General features: G+C 41.1%; 1 protein-coding gene across 1 annotated transcript; it reads left to right on the top strand.

Moving 5' to 3' along the window:
* Positions 1-21: 21 nt before the first annotated feature.
* On the top strand, positions 22-20,294 carry ZWILCH (zwilch kinetochore protein). Its single transcript, XM_080982159.1, has 18 exons — positions 22-342; positions 3,543-3,594; positions 4,267-4,362; positions 4,452-4,567; positions 5,545-5,741; positions 6,303-6,382; positions 7,138-7,308; positions 7,497-7,568; positions 8,405-8,498; positions 8,903-8,955; positions 9,999-10,095; positions 10,265-10,344; positions 13,224-13,380; positions 14,909-14,937; positions 17,095-17,231; positions 18,293-18,388; positions 18,490-18,608; positions 19,680-20,294. Exons 1-18 carry the CDS (start codon positions 287-289, stop codon positions 19,763-19,765), a joined length of 1,788 nt encoding a protein of 595 aa, XP_080838285.1. The 5' UTR covers positions 22-286; the 3' UTR covers positions 19,766-20,294.
* Positions 20,295-21,376: the final 1,082 nt, after the last annotated feature.

Genomic DNA, 21,376 nt, shown 5'->3' with positions numbered 1-21,376 from the left:
GTAAATCTCCTCGCTGCCGCTTTCTTTGATGAAAACTGAGGAAAGAGCGCCTTCGCTTCCCTTTCTTTGCATGAGTTCGCCTCAGAAATGCTAGGGATTATTTTAGTGTGTGCGGGCGGCGGCGGAGTGGAAACCTCCTCACTTCGGCGGAGGGATTCCTACCGGAGACTTGTCCGAGGCCGATTTGTAAGGAAGAAGTTCTGGCGCGCAGTTCGTTTGTCGCTCGAGTGAAAGGAAGCGGCGGGGGCTGCTGCGCTTTTACGGGAGTGGCCCGAGAGAACCGGCGATGGGCTCCCAGCAGAGGCAGGAGTCGCTCCTTCGGTTCCACAGCCTCCTCCTGCGGTGAGTGTTTTCCTCTCCACACCTTTTTCCTTTGACTTCTCTCTCCCCCATCTGCCCCTCATGACACGCTGTAAGTGTCTTGAGGGCGGGAGGTGCCTTCGCCACTTACCTTCACGACAACCCTGCAAGGTAGGGCTGCTGCAGAGTAATAGTTTTCAGCACAAGGAACGCGTGGTGATCTTGTTGTTGTTTAGTCGTGTCCGACTCTTCGTGACCCCATGGACCAGAGCACGCCAGGCACTCCTGCCTTCCACTGCCTCCCGCAGCTTGGTCAAACTCATGCTGGTAGCTTTGAGAACACTGTCCAACCATCTCGTCCTCTGTCGTCCCCTTCTCCTTGTGCCCTCCATCTTTCCCAACATCAGGGTCTTTTCCAGGGAGTCAAAGTATTAGAGCCTCAGCTTCAGGATCTGTCCTTCCAGTGAGCACTCAGGGCTGATTTCCTTCAGAATGGAGAGGTTTGATCTTCTTGCAGTCCATGGGACTCTCAAGAGTCTCCTCCAGCACCATAATTCAAAAGCATCGATTTTTCGGCGATCCGCCTTCTTTATGGCCCAGCTCTCACTTCCATACATCACTACTGGGAAAACCATAGCTTTAACTATATGTACCTTTGTTGGCAAGCTGATGTCTCTGCTTTTTAAGATGCTGTCTAGGTTTGTCATTGCTTTTCTCCCAAGAAGCAGGCGTCTTTTAATTTCGTGGCTGCTGTCACCATCTGCAGTGATCATGGAGCCCAAGAAAGTAAAATCTCACTGCCTCCATTTCTTCCCCTTCTATTTGCTAGGAGGTGATGGGACCAGTGGCCATGATCTTTGTTTTTTTGATGCTGAGCTTCAGACCATATTTTGTGCTCTCCTCTTTCACTCTCATTAAAAGGTTCTTTAATTCCTCCTCACTTTCTGCCATCAAGGTTGTGTCATCTGCATATCTGAGGTTGTTGATATTTCTTCTGGGATTCATCCAGCCCAGCCTTTCGCATGATGAATTCTGCATATAAGTTATTATGGGGACACTTTGTCCAGTTGTTGTAATTCACTTTTGCACCATTTGCAAGGAGACAACTATGAAGTCTACTGGCCAACCACAGCCTCTCGCAGGAGCGAGGAGGAAATGAGGAGAAAGAGACCTATGTAATGGGCTTCACCTTGAAAAAAAATTAAAGAATTGTCCAGTAGCACTTTAGAGACCAACTAAGTTTGTTCTGGGTATAAGCTTTCTTGTGCATTCACACTTCTTCAGATATACTGAAGCCAGACCCTTATATATAATGGGAGGGTGGGGTGGGGTTTTTCAAAAAAGGGTAGTAGGAGAGGGGTGGGTGACTCAATGGGTATGGTAAACCCGTTGACGACTACTGAATTTAGTACTACAGGAAAAAGCAAGGGATAGTATGCAGATGACAAAAAAATTAGCTTTAGGATATGTAATGAGACAAGAATCCAGTACGTATCTCTCCTTGGAGGAAAGGTGGGGGTGCAATAAATAATTGAATGTTCTTATGTCATTCTGTGGTGCATTTCTTTGTGTGTGTGTATATTTATTAAGTTTTCTGTTTTACAATTTAAAATATTCATTAAATAACCTTAAAATGTCAATGACTTCCATTCTTCTCTTTCTGTAGTTCAATTTGCATATCATAAATCCCTGTATATTTTACATAAACTAAACCATTCAGTATTCCATTAATACATGCATCAAAACTGTTTATCTTAATGCTGCCAGCGTTTTCAAGTGTGCAGAGTTTCCCCCCATATATTCAATAAACATTTTCCAATCTTCTTTAAACGGATGTTCTTCTTGTTCTCATTCTATATGTTAGGTCCACAAGCTGCGCATATTCCATCAGCTTAAGTTGCCATTCTTCTTTAGTTGAGACCTCGCTCATTTTCCATTTTGGGGCTACTGTGGTGCATTTCTTAATGTCGAATGGTGCAGAAACTTTGGGTTTTAAAAATAATGAAAAATAATGCCCTGGTAATGCATTACTTTTTAAAAATTTGCCTCTTGCAGTTATGGTTGCAAGTTAAATAAGGAACAGGTGAATCTGCTCCAGAGTGCTGGTTTTGGGCCAAGCAATGAGTGAGAATTGGAACCTGGAGCTCTCTGGCTAAAGTCTAGCACTAGGACAAGGGTGGAAGAAGGGCAGGCATGGGCAGGTGTCAAGGCTTTGTCATCGTAATCGCGCACCAAGGATGATACAGTACACTGCTTAATATAAATATAAATGTATCTATTGTATATTGCTACCAGGTCTGCAACTTATCAAATAAGCTTACAGCATTTAATTTTGTTGCAAGTTCCTTCTGTGGAATGGGCCTTCTGGGATACCTGTGACAGTTCCTTGGAACCTGCAGGTGGTTCCCTAGTAATTAACGTCTGGCTCTTTCTACCTCCTGCTTGCCCCTAATTAACCAAGATACAAGGGACAGGTTGGGGTCAGGCCCACAAAGGGATAAGGCTGTGCAAAACAAGCTTGATTCTTAGTCAGTGGGAGCCCACACAATGCTGCCATGAGAACATAGAAGAGCCAGCTGGATCAGGCCAATGACCCATCTAGTCCAACATCCTGGTTTCACAGTGGCCACCCAGATGCCTATGGGGAACCCGCAAGCTGAATATGAGCTCAACAGCAATTCTCAGCAACTGGCATTCAGAGGTGTTCTGTGGAGGTTCTACTGTGAAGAACCTTCAATGGAGGTAAAATGTAGCCATTGTGGCTAGTAGCCATTGGTAGCCTTGTACTCCACAATTTATTCTAATCCTGTTTTAATGCCATCTAGATTGCTGGCCATCACTGCCTCCTGTGGGAGTGAGTTCCATAGTCTAACTGTGCCAAATGCTTCCTTTTATTTTCTCCTGCTGTGGATGGGTGCCATTCTGGCTTAAGGGAAACTGCAAAATGCTGCACTCGCTTGGAGATACTGTTGGCAAGGAGTCTTGTCCTGAACTTTTAGTAACAGCTTGACAGGCAAAAATTAAATGGATGTGAGCATTTTTCTACTGCTGCTTAATTAATGTTTAATGATTGGAGGTGGGAGTGGAATAGCAACCTTAAGACAGATGGTGATTTTAGCAGTATTTGTACAGTTTACTGACAGTGTTACCAGAAGATTATTAGGGTTGGCTTGCAAAATATTTCTGTTGAAGTCTGTTCATTAATTCAGAAAACCAAATACTATAAATTACTTATGTTACAGAGTATATGAGGAAGGAAAAAAGAATATCAACCAAGGACCACTTACCTTTGAGGTAAGAATGTATAATTTCTCCCAAAAACACCCATTGTGTTTTACAACAGTAGATGAAAATGTATAGTTCTGCACTTGTGGGGGTCCTAATTTAGAACTACATTCAGAAAAGGAGGAGGAGGAGAAATCTATGGATTAATCTGATTGACAAACTTTAAAATTGTAGTATTTCTGAATCTGAGAAATTCATATGATTGATTTGAAATGGCAAATCAACTCATGCTATAAGAACAGCTATTGAGTAAATTTCATTCTGTGCCTTGGAAGTTGAGATGTTATAATGAACTCTTAACAGTTTTTTGTAAGGAAAATATAGATCTCTCATTTTTGCCATATCGTAGACCATTATCTCAAGATTTTTGATGTAGCTTTGGTGCTTTTGCCTTAAAGAGATGCTTCCTTGACATTGATCAGCCTAATTTTTAAGTATGTGTATGCTGCTGTGTAGATTAAGGCTGCAATGTAGTTCAGTAGGAGATAACCTTCATCAAATGTGAAAAGTCCAACTCTGGATCACCACAGAAGAAAACTCATGACTCGTGTCACTTCATATAGATTTGCTTCATGTATTGATGCTCTAAGTTAATTATAGCAGATAATGTTCTATTCCTCAAGTGTCATTTAAATGCTTCCCAAAGCTGTGCTGCAGAAATTAAACTGTTTGTTCTTCCAGGCTGATGTGCAAGTCTATTTGATTCAGGAAGGATGTATAAATCCCTTGGAGAGCTTCTGGGACAGGAATGATACAATGTTCATTATGGAGAAAGTAGTATGTTTAGTGTCTTTATTTTAAAACAAACATTGAGCTTGTTTTTGTCTGAGTGGTAATCATTCTAACACAATTGCTTATTCTTATAGAGACCTTGTGAAGAAAGGCAAGAACTGGAAGAGCAGCAGATAGGTGACCCTTCTATTTCTAGGACTTTCCCGAAAGAGAATTCTTCAGCACTTGCTTTACCCCTTCCAAGAGCAAGGTGTGTGAATCCTAATTTTTATATTTTTATTGAAAAGAATGCACTTTCTTAACAACTAACAGAAGACTAATTGTTTATTATGCAGGTCAACTACTGTAATTGAATGTGTAAACTTCTGAGAAATGCTGGAAACAAATGTTTCATGATGGCCTTAGTAGGCAACCACCTGTAACTCCTCTAAGAGGAGCCTATGTTAAATTTGCATGAAGATAATAGCTTTTATTACACGTGAGACATAAATTAGCTTTCTTTGATTTGGGATAGCTTGCTATTGCATGCTGAATTGTAAGATCAAATGATCCAGCCCAGAAGCTAGTGGCTTGGTTTGGATTGTCATATCTCAACTTCTTAAGATGAGATGTGTACTAGACTTCCCCTGTCAACCCCATCCTTATGCTCCCCTTTCTCAATGCAATGTGATAAGCCAGGAAGTCTTCAGTTAATCATCATTTCCAATGATGTCTGAACAAGGTAACTATAATTACATTTCATGGTTTGAAGTTGGTTTAAGATGCTTGCTCATTCTGAATCTGGTAGTCATACCAGTAACTATAGCTTCCCAGTTTGGACATTGCAGGAAACTGCAGTTAATGTAAGATGTGCCACAGCATGCCAGCAAAAAGGAAGAAGGGTTGAGCCAGGAACAGAGCAGATGTTCCTTCCTATCAAGTCAGGCACCTGCAGTTTTGATGTTTCATCACCTGCTGAAAACAGTTCTGCTTCGCTAAGCATTTTGAGAGAATTAATTTGAGTCAGTGTTTATCATTTATTCTGTACTCTGTGGTGTTTTAATGCTTTTATTGTACACCACCGTTGTGTTTTCTTAGGATAGCACGTGCATTTCTTGGTTTATTAAATGAAGAGGTTATCTTCTAAATCAGGCTACTGTGGCATAGAAAGGAATTAAGCATTATCCCCCTCATAATACACTTCTGACAGTTATTGAACATTTCTGATGTCTTTAAGTTTGTTTCCAGGCAGTTGATTTCATTCTACACAATGTCTCAAAATCCAAATATGGCCCACCCCAACATAAACGAGTCAGCACCACTTCCTCCGCTGTGGGTGCGATGTGATCACTCCGACCCCAAACAAACTGTCTGGCTAGGAGCTGAGCCTTTCTGCACTGGAAACAAGATTACGGGGATCCATCTATACACAGTTACCTGCAATGGTAAGATTTTCCCTTGGATACCTTACTTGTCAACAACCTCTTCATTGAATCTGAGTGAGAGGAAGTAGAGATGTTAAGACTATTAATGTAACCCCCCCCTTTTTTTTTTTTAGTCTTTAAAATACAGTGTCTGCATTTCTGGTCCATAATCAAAGTGTTAGTTCATCACCTCTACTCCTGAAGATGTTTTTCAGAAAGTGGTTGTTGGCTATATTGGTTAATACAGCATGTAGTACAGTAAACAAGTTGGGTTTTTCTTAATTCAGATGGTATTACCTGGAAATGTACCTATTTAATCTTGATGGTCTGGTGGGTGTACTTTACTTGCTGTTTTAAAGAGATGTAGACAAGTGGGTGTGTATTACTGGTTGCCAGTAATAATTTTTGTCTCGGAGAAACCCATAATCTAGATTCTTTTCATAGCTTATCAGTGTTGGGAGAGGCAGTAGGATACTGATATGAGGGGAATCTTCTGATGCAAGCAGATCCCAAGAGGAAACTGACATGTTGTTCTTCAAAAGTTAGAAGACTTCTACTAAATTCAGTTTATTTTTAATCCAGGTCCAATATCAAATAAAAATTATTCAGCAGACTTGCAAGAACTAAAAGATACTCACAGAATGAGGAATCACTCTTCTGACGTAGGTTTCTCTAGTTTATTATTATTATTATTCACACCTATACAAATATTGGAACTACTTTAATTTTCACATGCACACAACTGGCGAAACCTCAAGTCACTTACTGCCTAGACCCCTAAAATACTGATATTTAGTCTTAGGACATGGCCTCTGTAGGGCTAGAGCCTAAACAATCTGGGTCTAGCTCTTGCTTGGGATTTAAGCCTTAATGGGATTTTTATGGTAACTACTTTTTAATTGGGTGTTTTTCTTGTTCTAAACTATGGGTGACATCCAATGTTAGACAAGCAGACTTCCCCTTCGTTACCTGCCCCCCCCCCCCCAGTCCCTTCTGCCTCAGAAATATGCTCTGGGAGGTCTTCTTTGCAACAGCATTCTGCAACTGTAAACTGTTAATTCTAGTTAACAGCCTTGGCCCAGTATACCTGAAGCAGCGTCTCCACCCCATCGTTCAGCCTGAACCCGAGGGCCTTCTGGCGGCTCCCTCACTGCGAGAAGTGAGGTTACAGGGAACCAGGCAGAGGGCCTTCTTGCTAGTGGCACCCGCCCTGTGGAACGCCCTCCCATCAGATGTCAAGGAAATAAATAACTATCTGACTTTTAGAAGACATCTGAAGGCAGCCCTGTTTAGGGAAGTTTTTAATGTCTGATGTTTTATTCTGTTTTTAGTGTTCTGTTGAGAGCTGTCCAGAATGGCCGGGGAAACTCAGCCAGATGGGCAGGGTATAAATATTATTTTATTATTATTATTATAGTTGACAATAAAGGGTTTTGCCCGTTACAAGTTCCTTGAAACCACTTCATTAGACTCCCTCTCACTGGAGGACACCCTTATTCCGTTGGAGAGAAATATATTCGCTGATTTTTCTTGGAACTCTGTAAAGAAGATGGTGGAGGCCCCTCCCCTGACTTCAGCTGCCACATTGGTAAGGAAATCACCTCTCTTAACAAATTATAGTAGCAGAGTAAAACTGTGCTGACTTAACTATGAATAGTGTAAATTGACAAACTAATGTTAGGTAGCTTAACGTGATAGTGCATTAAATGATTTGTTAGTCTTCCTGGGCTCTAGCAAGGATCCACATCAAGAATTATGCTTTTTTTGAACTTTCAGAAGATTCAGATGGCATCTGGGAGCCCCTTGAGTTCTGTGTATGAACTGAATAGGGAGCTGCAGTTCCTTCTTGTAAGTATAGGTATGAAAATCACATTTCAGAAGAGAACTATTGATCATATAGTAGCAAGGATGGTTGTGTGGTTTTAAACAGCACCCTTAAATCAAATAAATATTTGTAAGAATACGCGGGTGGTGCTGTGGGTTAAACCACAGATGCTAGGGCTTGCCAATCAGACGGTCGGCAGTTGAAATCCCCGCGACGGGGTGAGCTCCCATTGCTCAGTCCCAGCTCCTGCCAACCTAGCAGTTCGAAAGCACAAAGTGCAAGTAGATAAATAGGTACCGCTCCGGCGGGAAGGGAAACGGCATTTCTGTGCGCTGCTCTGGTTTGCCAGAGTCATGCTGGCCACATGACCTCGGCCAATAAAGTGACATGAGCGCCGCAACCCCCGAGTCGTCTGTGACTGGACCTAATGGTCAGGGGTCCCCTTACCTTTACCAAGAATACTCCAATTTAAAATTTTTAAAAAATGTTTTGCAGTAAAGATCATGGTAGTTCCAGTGGTATTTCTTTTCTTTTTAAGAAATGGAACAAAGTATGAAGTCCCAAGTACAGTCCTAAGCACACTTACCAAGGAGTAAGGTCAATGATCTCAGTGGGTCTTGTCTGAGTAAACATAATTGATTCTTAGTTGAACCAAAATCCTACCCTGAGTACAGTTTCTTGGCAGAATTTAGACATGGTTTTTCTAGGGGTATATCCTCTATACATTTAAAACAGTGGTTCCCCCAAAAATTGGGGCCATCAATTTGGTTCCATAAACTTAACCCTGTGTATCCTACCATAACCAATACAAAGCTCTTGAATAGTGATCTTTTTGTTTTGTTTACACGGTGCTGTCAAGAGTTTGGCTGAGAGCTTGAAGACTGGCATGGCTGACTGGCCTAAACTTGTGGGGGGGAAACCAGCTGTTGAACTAGTACAGAAACTTTTGAAAGGTAACTTTGTAGTATTCTGGAAATGTTTGCTGTGAAAAGCTGGACATGACCATAGCTCAGTTGTAGAGCATTTGTTTTGCATACAGAAGGTCCCATGTTCAAACTATGACATTTGCAGGTAGAGCTGGGAATGCCCTCTACCTGAAAGCCTGGTGAGCCTCTGCCAGTCAGTGTAGACAATACTGAGCTAGATAGACCCAATTGTCAGACTTGTTGTAAGGCAACTTCTTGTGCTTCCAATAGAAGTAGAGGTAAATTTGTTGTGCTCAGTAAATGTCCATTGCAGCCAAACTTTTTAGCAAAATTATTTGCATTACATCAATGGCATTTGCATTATGTATTGATACTCTGCTTATGTGTACCTTGCCAATAGATCTGTACTGTCATCCTCTCTCCCACTTTAGATTTAAAGGACATGATGGACGGTTTGAAGATGCCAAACAGTAGTGATGCTGAGGTATTCAGAGCTGTGAAATTTTTCATTGCCCATCATTGCCAGGGCAGTTTCAATCTGTAGTTGCTGGATATGTGTTGGCTGTTCATTGTTTGGTAACATGATTTTACGCCTCATAGGTGTGTATAGGAGGGACTGTGCTATTCAAACTCTCTTCCAGTACAACTGCTTTTTGTTACTTTTAAAACTTAAATACCTTTATATTTATAAAATACTGAAGCAGTCCCTTGTTATGGTTGGGTCATATCCTGTTGCAATTCAGATTGGCACCGGCCACTTCCATTTATTTATTTAAAAGTGTTCACTAAGTGGTGTGCAATTATTTCTAAATGTCATTTAAAAATGCAGTCTAAATATGAAAAAAGAGCAATATAAAAGCATATAAAACAGATACAATAGGAATTGGGGAATTCTAACAATAAAACAAGAGTCTGATCTTCTGGGTCAAGAAAAGCCTAGGCAAAAAGATGTCTCTACAAGACATCAGAAGCATATGATGGCTGCTGCTCTCGCATAGGGCAAACAGAAAAAGGCATGCCACCGAATGGGCAGTAGCAGAAATGCTTGTTTTCAGGTCACCACCCTATGGTAAAAATATAATAGAGCGTGATGCAATGAGTAGAATTTCTCCAGATGATCAAAGTTACCTTACAGGTCTATATTGGGGCAGTTTCTCATGTCCTGGGGTGCACTAGTACAGCTCATTTCAGTGATGGGGACCTATTAAACTAGTCTAACACAGAGTCTGATGGGTTTGGGGTGGCATGTCTGCTCCTGTTGATTCGCTTTGTTCAGCCTTCTCCAACCTGGTGCCATTACCAACCTAACATTGTGTGATCCAAAGGAACTCTTCCATATTTAACTATTTGGCCTTTTTATTTGCTACTGCTGTTGGTTTAAAAAAAGGTGTAGTGTTTTTTGCTTCTTTATTGTAAATGCCCGGTGATAGATTTATTTGAAGAGCAAGATATAAATAACTAAAATAATATTAAATCCATGCCTTTATTATGAAGGATGATTAAAAAAATTATTTTCCGAATCTCCAGGATGACACTGCTGCAGTTTATGGCACCATGAAAACACATTTTAGCAGGAGAAGAGACATTGATTTTGTTGAGCAGTTCTGGTGTAAAATATGGAAGAGTAAGTATGCTTCTAGATGACCCTAGGTATCTTTTATTTTAAGATTTTTAGCCTGTAAGAGAAATGACTGAAGGTTTATGCACTGTCCTGCTTATTTGTTTGTTTTTCATTTGAGCTACTTTTAATTAACACTGGTTTTATTTAATGCTTTGCTCCCCCCCAAAAAAAGATGTCACTTCATATGAAGAATTGGTGAAGTGCTTCATGTTGATAATGAAAGCTCTCCAGTGTGGTGAATTGAAGACCTGGGTATGTAATGATTAATAAAGCTTACGTCTTGGGTAAACCAATCCTATCTAGGGATGGTCAGACTTCAAGCTTGTGGGATCTGCTTTTTTCCTGTAATCCTGCTATCTGCAAACTGGAACCATGTGCAAAGTACTGTCTTAGAAAGTGGAGCAGGTATATCCTTAGAGTTAAGGAACAGGGCATACGTTGGTGCCCAGGAATTCGTTTTCAATGCCAGAACCTGAGCTCGCTTTCGTTCTGCTGAAAAATCCATTCCTCCAGCCCACCACTTTCTTTGTTTCGTTTTGGAAAACAAGAAGGTTTTTCTTTTGCTCACCAAGAATTTCATTCCCAATTGTTAATCTACTGCAACCCCCCCAGAGATCTACCAGTAGATCCCAGTCCACCTTCTGACCACCCCTGCTGTATAGTTTTTATGTTACTGGGAAGAAGGCAGGGAGACAAGATGCACAGCTACTATGCTAGCTGAGCAGCTGTGGTATCCTGTGAGTATTTGGTCTGGAACTGGGATTGGGAGAAGCACAACCAGATAACCAAAAAAATGACAAGCTCCCTCGGCATTCCTTGGTGCTACAGTCCACCAATCGGGCTGCTTTGGAAAGGATGCCTACATTGCAGCCATTTTTCATGCTGGGCTTCCACCAAATCTTGTAAACCCCCAGCCAGAGGAACTACAATATAGGATTGTTCCCTTAAGTCAGCAGTGGCTAACCTTTTTCAGGCCAAGGACCTCATTGACCCTTAGCCAACTCTGAAGGGGGCTACCTGCTAAAGTGGGTGGGAAACAAATACCTTTTTAATTAAATGCTGAATACATAATTAGAATCCCTCTTTCCCTTGCCTCTTGGCTCATTGTATTTTAATTCCTTCCATATTGACCTGAGTCTTTTTTTAAAGCACTTCTTGTCAATTCTCTCACCTCAGATTTAAGAGAACGGGGGGGGGGGGGGTTGCTTTGTTTTTAAACCAGCTGCTCTGGGATTACAAAAGTAAAGTCTTAGGACAAAGAAAACTTGAAGGGGAAAATAAAGAAGGTGGTTTTGGTTTTGGATTTACCTTGATGAATCTCCAAAGGAGCACAGGAATATTTTTCTCAAAATATTGGACAGAGTTGCAGAGGAGCTTCTCCTTGCTGGGCAGACAAAGCAAAAGAAATCTCCCCCGCTGCCCCAAACCGGCACCTCTTTACAACACAACTGCAGGTGCACCTCTTAGGCAGATCTCATTTTCTCTCCTCCTTTTAATTTGAGTTGGTGTTCACTAGAACTTGGACCAAAGTTTGTTTTTTACTGCCAGGACTCAGCTCACAAACAGGCTTACGGAACTAATGCTTAGAAACCGTATATTAAGTGATACGATTTTTCTTTACTTGCTGAGTAACTGTAAGCAGTCTTGTATGGCCCTTGTAGAATTCCTATCAAAGCAGTTTCCAGGTTATTTTAAGGCAGCTGCAGCTTCTACAAAAGTAAATGGCTTATTGGAGCTCTCTCTACACCTTCCTAATGAATCAGCCTCAAGGCAAAAGCAAACAGAAGGTGCTAAAAATCCTTCCAAAGACCATGAACAATCTGCTCATCCTGAGTCTTCATCTCAGCTTACGGAGTGTTGTGAAATGACAGTGTTCTCCGCAAAGTCACGCAGGAGGCTTCTGAGACAAAGTTCTAGTTTGATATAATTGGCACTGAACGGAGCATATCCAGTGAATTTACTTTGGGGTTGTTTTTTTTTAAAGGACTAGGCTCGTGCTGGGGAATGTGTTGCATATTAAGGAGTCTTGAGTCACTGCCTGGTTGCCTGGCAGCAATTTCTAGGTGCCAGTGGTGACCAGGAAACTTCTTTATGGCAGGTCTGCTTCCAATCCCTAAGAGGAATGCTTTAGTTCAGCCAGTCCTATTCAGGCTTTGTAAGTGCAGGTAGGGGCAGGCAGAGTTTCATGGAGAATAAATAGACCACCTATTTTTCTTTCCCACCCCATGATACCTTTCCCAGCTGTGCTGATAAGATAATGCATCCATATGGCATATCTCTGCCCAATTCTCTGGAATAACACTGCCAGCCAAAATTATTCAACAGTGGGTGACAGACAAACAGCCTGTTGTGGTAAAAAGCAGCGTCTTATATTCTTAGTGGGCTCTGTTTTAAGGCTGGTACCCATGAAACCAAGCATCTGAAACCTAAGTAGCCAGCATGGTGGGAGGGTTCTGGAGAATGGGAAAGAGAAAATCCGTGTTTTCCTTTCCTTGCTCCTGAAATACAGTGCAGAGAAGGTAGGTGGGCTTTTTAATGTCATGTCATACACCTGCCCCCACCTTAATCCCTTTCTGTCAGGTTACTAACTATCTTAGGGGTTTGCAAAGGCCAGTTTTCTCCCCCAGCCCACAATTTCCTTTTATTTGGCACCCCTCAATATTCCGTACATGCTGGAAACTTGCATGTCATGCTCTCTGTGAATTTAATAATAATGATAAATTAATTTACAAACTATTGTTTTTCTTTGTATCCAGGGCAGGGGTTGCTCTGCAGATGTTGCTGGGTTACAACAAATCTGACAATTTGCTGTGCTGATTGGGTCTGATGGGAGTTGTAGTCTACTGACATTTGGAAGGCACTATATAGGCCCAACTATGAAACCAATCTTATTACTTTTGAGTGACCCTGCTTTATTTCCAAACTAAGAGGTATTCTACTACCTGACTTTGCTAATTGAGGGAATGAGTATCAGTGAATGTATTTGGTTGAATGATTAGGGCTGAGCTGACTCGTATAGCCTTCAGAAATGGGCTCTCTTAAAACTACTCTTTGTGCTGTAATTCTTCTGTACTTTATCTTATCAGTAGACAGGATGTATACATTTATTTATACGGATTATGTCTCTGTAGGTTCATCAAGGAAGTAACAGCTTACTGAGCAAACTGATTAAGCAATCTTATAATGGAAGAATAGAATCAGTTTCTCTTAGTGGAGATACTCCAATTCAAATGCTTCTAGAAATTGGTGTGGATAAGATGAAGAGAGATTATGTTAGCTATTTTGTAGGTAAGTCTGTTTTGCACAGCCATCATGATATTGGGTGACTGCGTCCAAACAATCCATCACTTTTGAAATCAATCTCTTTCAATTAAAAAATCTAGATGGGCATGTCATGAAAAAGGATTTGAAGTTCTGTTGGGCAAATTACTTAATTACATGTTAGGACTGTTTCCATGAATGCTACTTTTGGATATAAACCAACAAAAGTGACTTGTCTTACTCAACAAACTATCAGCTGAGTTTTCCAGATGGTCCTTGTCCTTACGTTGCTTTTCTACATTATCTTCACACAATATTTAGAGGATTTCACTTTTTTAAAGACTATGGTTTTTTTTAGCAGCAGAAAGTGTTCATAAGCCCCTGTAAGTGGGAATGGTAGAATATAAATAAATGAATGAGGAGAAGGTTTGCATTTAAAGCAAAAGCACAAAGATAGAAGAAAGAGAATCGTTAGAGATCAGAAGGGGATACAATGATGAGTACCATGTATGTACAAACTAAGTTTTCAATATTGGCTTCAGCACATTTCTTAAATCACCTCCCATACAGGGAGCTATTGACCCAAATGTTTGGTTTTATTCCACTATTATGTCTTACTGTCTTTGTTTGTTGGAAGCTATCTGGAGTGGCTGGGGTAACGCAGTGAGATGGGCGGCATATAAATAATACATTATTATTATGATTATGAATATTACTAATGAAATATGAATGTGTGCCAAGGTTTAAGTAAAACTTTGCAAAAAAACCTAACGTTTCTTCCCATATTTGTTAATAATATACAGTTTATGCACTAGAATCTTATTGATGGAATTTATTATTTTTCTGAAGTATTTAGCAACTAAAATTATTGGTTGAACCAACATTTTTACCACTGTACATCTGTCTTTTTATATGTGTTACTAGGCAATAGTTCTAGTACCAGTTTCCTTCTACATTTTTACATACCTTTAATGACTCTGATTGCACTTGGTGGTCTAGACTCCTGGTCATGCTCCTAGATCCATTCATTCAGGGGTTATTTTGCTGACCTAAATGATATTAACAATACATTGTATATAGCACTGCCACTAAAACAGGGGCCTTCTGCTGCCTGTAAATATTAGTGGTTGCAAAACTGCCCTCTTTAAAAAAAAGTTTTCTGAACCACTCTTCAATAAAAAATAATCCCAGAGTGGGGTACAGTATAATAAGCACAATAAAGCATAAATTATATTAGCATATAGAACTTTAAAACAGCAACAAAACACACAGATCCAGTAGAATTCTCCAATAAGAAGTCAACCAAAGGCTGGGATACAAAAAAAAAAAGTGTTTTTAATTTGTTAAGAAGTTAAAACTCTGCTGTGGCCAACCTGCAAGGTCTCTTTCTCATCTGGGTTTCATCTCAAGTTTTCTCATTGGTCTTGGGCTCTTTGCAAAGCAAACTTGGAGGGAGGCTTGTGACTTTGTGTTATATCCCCATTTGGTTTTTTGGTAGAAATGAAAGTTTCCCCTTTATTTAAAATTATGTTAAGTCAAACTATCTTTGTTTCAGGCAAGGAATTTGCAGTCCGTACTCACTTGGTAAGAGACTTCCAGTTTTCCTCTCTTCAAAACAGTAGTGAATGACTGGCCCAGCCTGCACAGTGCTAGTTCTACTCTGAGTAAACCAACTGGAATTAATGGACCTATGTTAGTCATTCCCATCCATTTCAATGGGTCTACTCTGAGCAGGACTAGCATTTGATACAACTCGCTGATCTTGGCTACTTTGTTTCCCCTTGTGCTTTATCTTTATGCGCCCCCTCGCCCAGCTTGTTCGGAGTTTTGGGCTGGGTTGCCATCAGTATGCCGATGACACCCAACTCTATCTGTTGATGGATGGCCATCCTGACTCGGCCCCAGACACACTGACCAGATGTTTGGAAGCTGTGGCTGGATGGTTACGTGGGAGCCGGTTGAAGCTAAATCCTTCGAAGACATAGGTCCTGTGGCTGGGACGGGGCGATATGGGATTGGGGGGGCAACTCCCATCTCTTGCGGGGGCGCAATTAGTGCCAGCACCGTCCGTTAAGAGTTTGGGTGTAATCTTCGACACCTCCCTTTCCATGGAGGCGCAGATTGCAGCTATAACAAAGGCGGCATTTTTCCATCTCCGCCAAGCTAAGCAGTTGGCTCCTTACCTCTCTTGCCCTGACCTAGCCACTGTGATCCACGCGACGGTCACCTCCAGACTGGATTATTGTAACTCGCTCTACGTGGGGCTGCCCTTGAGACTGACCCAGAAACTCCAGCGGGTGCAGAATGCTGCAGCGAGACTCCTTACGAGGTCTTCGCTGCGAGATCACATTTACCCGGTGCTATACCAGCTGCACTGGCTCCCGGTGGAGTACAGGATCAGGTTTAAGGTGCTGGTTTTAACCTTTAAAGCCCTATACGGCCTAGGACCCTCGTACCTACGGGACCGCCTCTCCTGGTATGCCCCACAGAGAAACTTACGGTCTTCAAATAAAAACATCTTGAAGGTCCCAGGCCACAGAGAAGTTAGGCTGGCCTCAACTAGAGCCGGGGCTTTTTCGGCTGTGGCTCCGATCTGGTGGAACACTCTGTCACAAGAGACCAGGGCCCTGTGGGACTTGACATCTTTCCGCAGGGCCTGCAAGACAGAGCTGTTCCACCAGGCCTTTGGCCAGGGCACAGCCTGACTCCCTCCCTCGGCAATCTTCGCGGAGCTCTGGCCCAATGGTTGCCAGTGGCTTGAATTAATTAATTTTATAATGAATGATTTTAGAATGTTGTTTATGCTGTACTTTTGTACTGTTTTATTGTTGTTAGCCGCCCTGAGCCCGGCTTCGTCTGGGGAGGGCGGGATATAAATAAAATTTATTATTATTATTATTATTACTACAGTGGTGCCTCGCAAGACGAAATTAATCCGTTCCGTGAGTGTCTTCGTCTAGCGGTTTTTTCGTCTTGCGAAGCAACCCTATTAGCGGCTTAACGGATTAGCGCTATTAGCGGTTTAGCGGCTATTAAAGGCTTATCGGCTTATCGGATTAGCTGCTAAAAGGCTATTAAAGGCTTAGCGGCTTAGATAAAGGGGGGGAAAAGCGGAAAAAAAATCTCAAGACTTGCAAGACATTTTCGTCTTGCGAAGCAAGCCCATAGGGAAATTCGTCCTGCGAAGCAACTCAAAAACGGAAAACCCTTTCGTCTAGCGGGTTTTCCGTCTTGCGAGGCATTCGTCTTGCGGGGCACCACTGTATTATTATTATTTATTATTAAGAAGCAGTAAACCATAATTCCCGGATTACCATTGTTTCCAAACTGGAGATGGTGGTTTGTTTCATTTCCAACAGACTATAGTCAGTGAGCCAAAAACAAATGTTGGTTACAGTTAAGGGGTTTAAGGGAGTGGGGCAGACCATGATCCCTGGTTTGGACAGAACACTGGGCCAAGAATCATGGTTTGTTTCCACATGACAACGGGGGGAGCAAAGCACCTGTTCACAGTAAACCATTAACTATGGTTTACTATGATGAGCGAACTAGACCTTTTATGAGTGGAACTGCAGCAATTCTTTTGGCTTAGTCTTTCTTGAGTAAAGTAGGGGTGAGCGCTGTCTTGCATGTATTGAAGTATTTGCATTGTATTCTGTCTTAACCCAGCAACTTATATATATTTGGTGTCTCTCTTAAAAGCTATTGATTTTTGTTCTTTGCCACCTCTTTGTCTTGAAGGACTACTTCATGTCAACTTCAGTAGATCTGCAGGAGCAGGTTCAGCGCATCCAGAAACTCCACCATATGTTAGAGATCGTGGACAATTGTGTAGAACTTCTTAAACTTGAGCAAGAGAACCTCATCTTCTTGACACAGTAATTGTTTACCAGCAAATCTCAATAGCAAGAACAAGTGAATTCTCTGGAATACTGATATGTGGAAAGGGAAAATGGCCATCTTAATTGAGGATGGAGGCTGCAATCCCAATCCCCACTATGAGTGGGGTAGAAATAATAAATTATTATTATTATTTAACCCTTTTATTTTCCTGTGTATCATATTATATACTGCTGCTAACTCCTTTCTCCATTTGTAAGTGGTTTTAAGAGAAGTGCAGCTGTCACAAAAATGCAACTTGGGGGCAAATATATAATAATGATTGGATTATTGAGGTCTTACTCTTGGACACCCAAGTTGCTGTGTGTCAAGTTTTTGGCCATAGAATATATTTCTAAAGGGGAGGGGAGTACTGTTTAATTCTTAACAGCTAAGCTCTAAATCAGTGGCTCCCAATTTTTTTTCATGCCACCAACACCATGGTTACATAAATTAATACCCAGTGCCACCTACTCTATAAAAACCATTATTCAGAATAGTGGCTTGTACAACCTACTAAGGAAGATAACAGCACAATAAAATTCAAAACAATAACACTTAATTGCACATTTATTCAAAATCCAATAAAACTATTTAGTTCAGTTAATTCAACTATATTGATGATACCAGCTTTTCAAAGTCTGATGGCCATTTACACTTCCTCTGGCCCCTGCTGCCCACTTGCCTTTTAGCGCCCTCCAGAGGACAGTACCAGCCACTTTGAGAACCACAGCTCTAAATTAAAGTGTCTCTCTGCTCCTATTTAAGAAATCAAAAATCAGTTGAAGGGATTTCCTGTTGCTGCTATTTCCTGTAAAGGCCCCTAAGTTTTTCAGCATGAATGTGCTCTTTGCACAATTCCTGTTCACTCTGGCACTTATGAAAATAGCTTCCAAATAGGTTGTGCTTTGCCTGAGTGTATCTCATACCTTTTTGCCAGCTGATCACTGTAAAGATTAAGGATGTAGCTGGTTTGGAATTAATTTGTAGGGATCAATAGTTAACATTCCCTGGGTATCTCTTCAGAGCGCTGATATTCAAAGAAATTCTCTTTTCCTAGGTCCTGTATAAATTACTACAAGGAAAACCCCCTGAATGAAAATAATGTATTTCAGCTACCAGTCAGGACAACTTTTGTGAAGGAGTTCTACCAAAAGTAAGCTAGGCCTCAGTATTTGAACCCTGGAATTTAAATGCCTGTAGAGCATTAACTGCCAGGTTGTCTTATAATTGGCTTTCTTCTTGACTGTCCTTCAGTGCAAATCCTCAAGTGTGGAGAGTGGAAATCAGCAGTGGGCAAGGAGAGAAAAAAGTGAAAACAATATGGCAACTGAGCACCACAGTGCCAGCTGAACACATGAGCTCAAGCAGTGTAGGTGAGTGGGTCTCTATGATCTGAATTTCAGTGTCTGTATTTGCTTCTTTGTCTCTCCCCACTCTGCCTCATTCCACTTCCTGTAGCCTGCCTTATTATTGGGAATCTTATTTTCCAGTACTGGAGCTGATGGCAGACTGGTGATTGCCAATGCAGACGCATCTTACATGTGGTTTAAATGAGTAGACCTGAGGCATGTGTGAAGACTTGCATATCAGCAAGGGAGAGGCTATTTATATGTACGAGAGATCACTGATTACAGTTCCTTTTGGCCTCCAAAAATGAAGGGAATTTCTGGGGTGTAGCTTACAGGAGTGTCATTCTCTAGAAAGAGAAGAAGATGGGTTTCTTCTATGAAGTGTGTGTGCTGAATTGAGGAAAGGTAAACAACAAGGGCACTGGCTCACATAACTCCCCAAACTAGTTCGTAGAGAGGCATTATAGTTTTTCAGTGAGTTTGGAAACAATTTCCTTATTGGTTACAGTCAGGGCCATGCAGCTGATGGGTTGATTAATTTTGATGGCTTTGCTCTGAGGTCTTCAGAAAGGGAGAAGTACCATCTTTCCATTTACAGCTATGGCTGATGTAGTGGAGGTCAGATGCTAAGATGAAGGTTACCACCAGAATGTAGATGTCAGATCCAGATTTCATCCCAAACTGTTCAGAGATTCTCTGAAAAAACATTGGACGTTTTGCTCCTGGAAAGAACAATCTAGATAGACCAGGTCTCCACATTCTACCTAGGGACTATGTGTTTTTGTCTTAGTTATTCTAACTAAGATCCTGTGGATGGGCTTCTGTCCTCTTTTTCTGTGCAAGAAAGTGTTCCGTGTCAGTGAGTTTCCGGGTTTCTTGAATTGTATAGTTCAGCTTGTTCCTTCACTCTGGGAGCTTCCAAACCTGAGAAAGTCCCCCCCCCCCCCATGGAAAACACAGAAGTCTCCCCTTTTACTTAACCAGGAAAAGCTTCATGGATAAGTCCAATGTTTTGCTCTTAACATCCCATGTAGCACCTCATAATCCACTTGTTGTGGTTTCTCTACCTGTCACCACTTTTCTTTGGTCTTGCAGGTCTTCTGGATGATACTGAAGATGGTGGCAGTAAAGAAATGTCTTTTATTACCTTCACCGAGTGCTCTCAGGTGTACTTTACATAAAATATTGGCAGTATTTCCTGTTCTTCCCATAAGAGCCTAGGGCATCTAACAATAGTCAAATATAAAATCTACATAAGACAGTAATTAAAACCAATATAATAGTAAAAATGCAGTTGAGCAGATAGCAGGAGAAAGATCTATTTTGCATGCAGAAAGTTTTGAGAGAGATTACTGCCAATCAGTATAGATAATACTGAGCTGGACGGACCAATAATCTGACCCCAGAACCAGGCAGCTTTCTGTGTTCCTGAAATTTAGTAGTTGCAGGCCTCTTGACACTGAAATTGTGCCTATGTCTAGTAACCACCAATAGATCCATTGAAGATTCATAGATAGTACTGAGATAGTCTGTTCTGACTCTATATAAGACAACTTCCTTATGTTTAGGGAAGTTTTTAATGCCTGATGTTTTAATGTATTTTTAATCTTTTATTGGAAGCCCCCTACCAGAGTGGCTGGGGAAATCCAGCCAGATGGGCGGGGTAGAAATAATAAATAAATGATGGTGATGATGTTCCTGATAAGTGGACTGTTGGACTCCACTCCAGCTTTGTACCAAAGTCAATACGCAAAGCAGAGTTGCAGCCTTAAAGTTTAAGGTTTATTCTTTGCTCCTGGTAAACATTTATGTAGTGTCTACAGTGTGCCAGAAGTTAATATACTCATTTGTCCACAATACTTGGAATTTATGTTAGGTAGATGGGACTGAACTGAGAGGAAGCGAGGAGGGTTGTGGGCTAGCAAAGGAAATGTGGGGATGTCTGGGAGAGTGGCAGTGAAAAATGAGGTAGTGAGGACTGTGTTGAAAAGCAAGACACTTCTATTGACAGGTAACCTACTTAAAAAATGCTTGTTTTAGCTATTGAGTAACCCTGAACCAGTTGGCACCTAATTCTCTATAATTCAAATAACATTTTCTTAATGAAAGCCTCAGCAGAAGGTTGTATTTTTGCTAAATTAATCAGAAAAGACTTTAGACTGGTAGATCTCAGTGTTTGTTACACTTTTCAAATTTTACATAATTTCAGAAGCATATCACAGGGTTGGACCACAAGTATTTTCCTGATGTCTAAGAAAGGTAAAAAAAAACACAACCCAACAACTGTCATCCAATCAGTCTAATTGATGTTAAAATTCAAGCTAAGTTCTTTCTTTTACAAGCAGGAGTTTTGGGCAGCAGCAAGTGAGGTTTAGTGTGGGATTTTCAACATTGAACTCTTCTTAGATATTATTTATATATTCCCGAAGGGCCATTTTTATGTAGCCTTTCTTAATTTTTGAAGGCCACATTTTACTTCAGAAGCAGACAAACGATATGTTAAATTCCTCTCCTAATTTAGATCAGAGATTGCTGTGTCTAGTTAAGTCCCACAGCATAGTCTGAAGATGCAGCCACCTTGCCAAAGGTGATTGAGTTCCATATTGGAAAAAAGATAGGTTATGAATGTAAAATAAAAATTTGCTACTTTGTTATAAAGTGTTCTCACTGAATTAATGGGTACAGCTATTTTGCTCGCGATTGACCCAAAGGAAGTGTTGATTTAAAAGATGACTGATAAAGTCAGCAAAAAGATGAACTTTGGTTAGCCAATAGATGGAGAAATAAATGGG

Source organism: Podarcis pityusensis (genome assembly GCF_964106645.2).
Source record: "Podarcis pityusensis genome assembly, chromosome: 14".
NCBI lineage: Eukaryota > Metazoa > Chordata > Lepidosauria > Squamata > Lacertidae > Podarcis > Podarcis pityusensis.
This window is presented reverse-complemented; position numbering and strand designations above follow the sequence as displayed.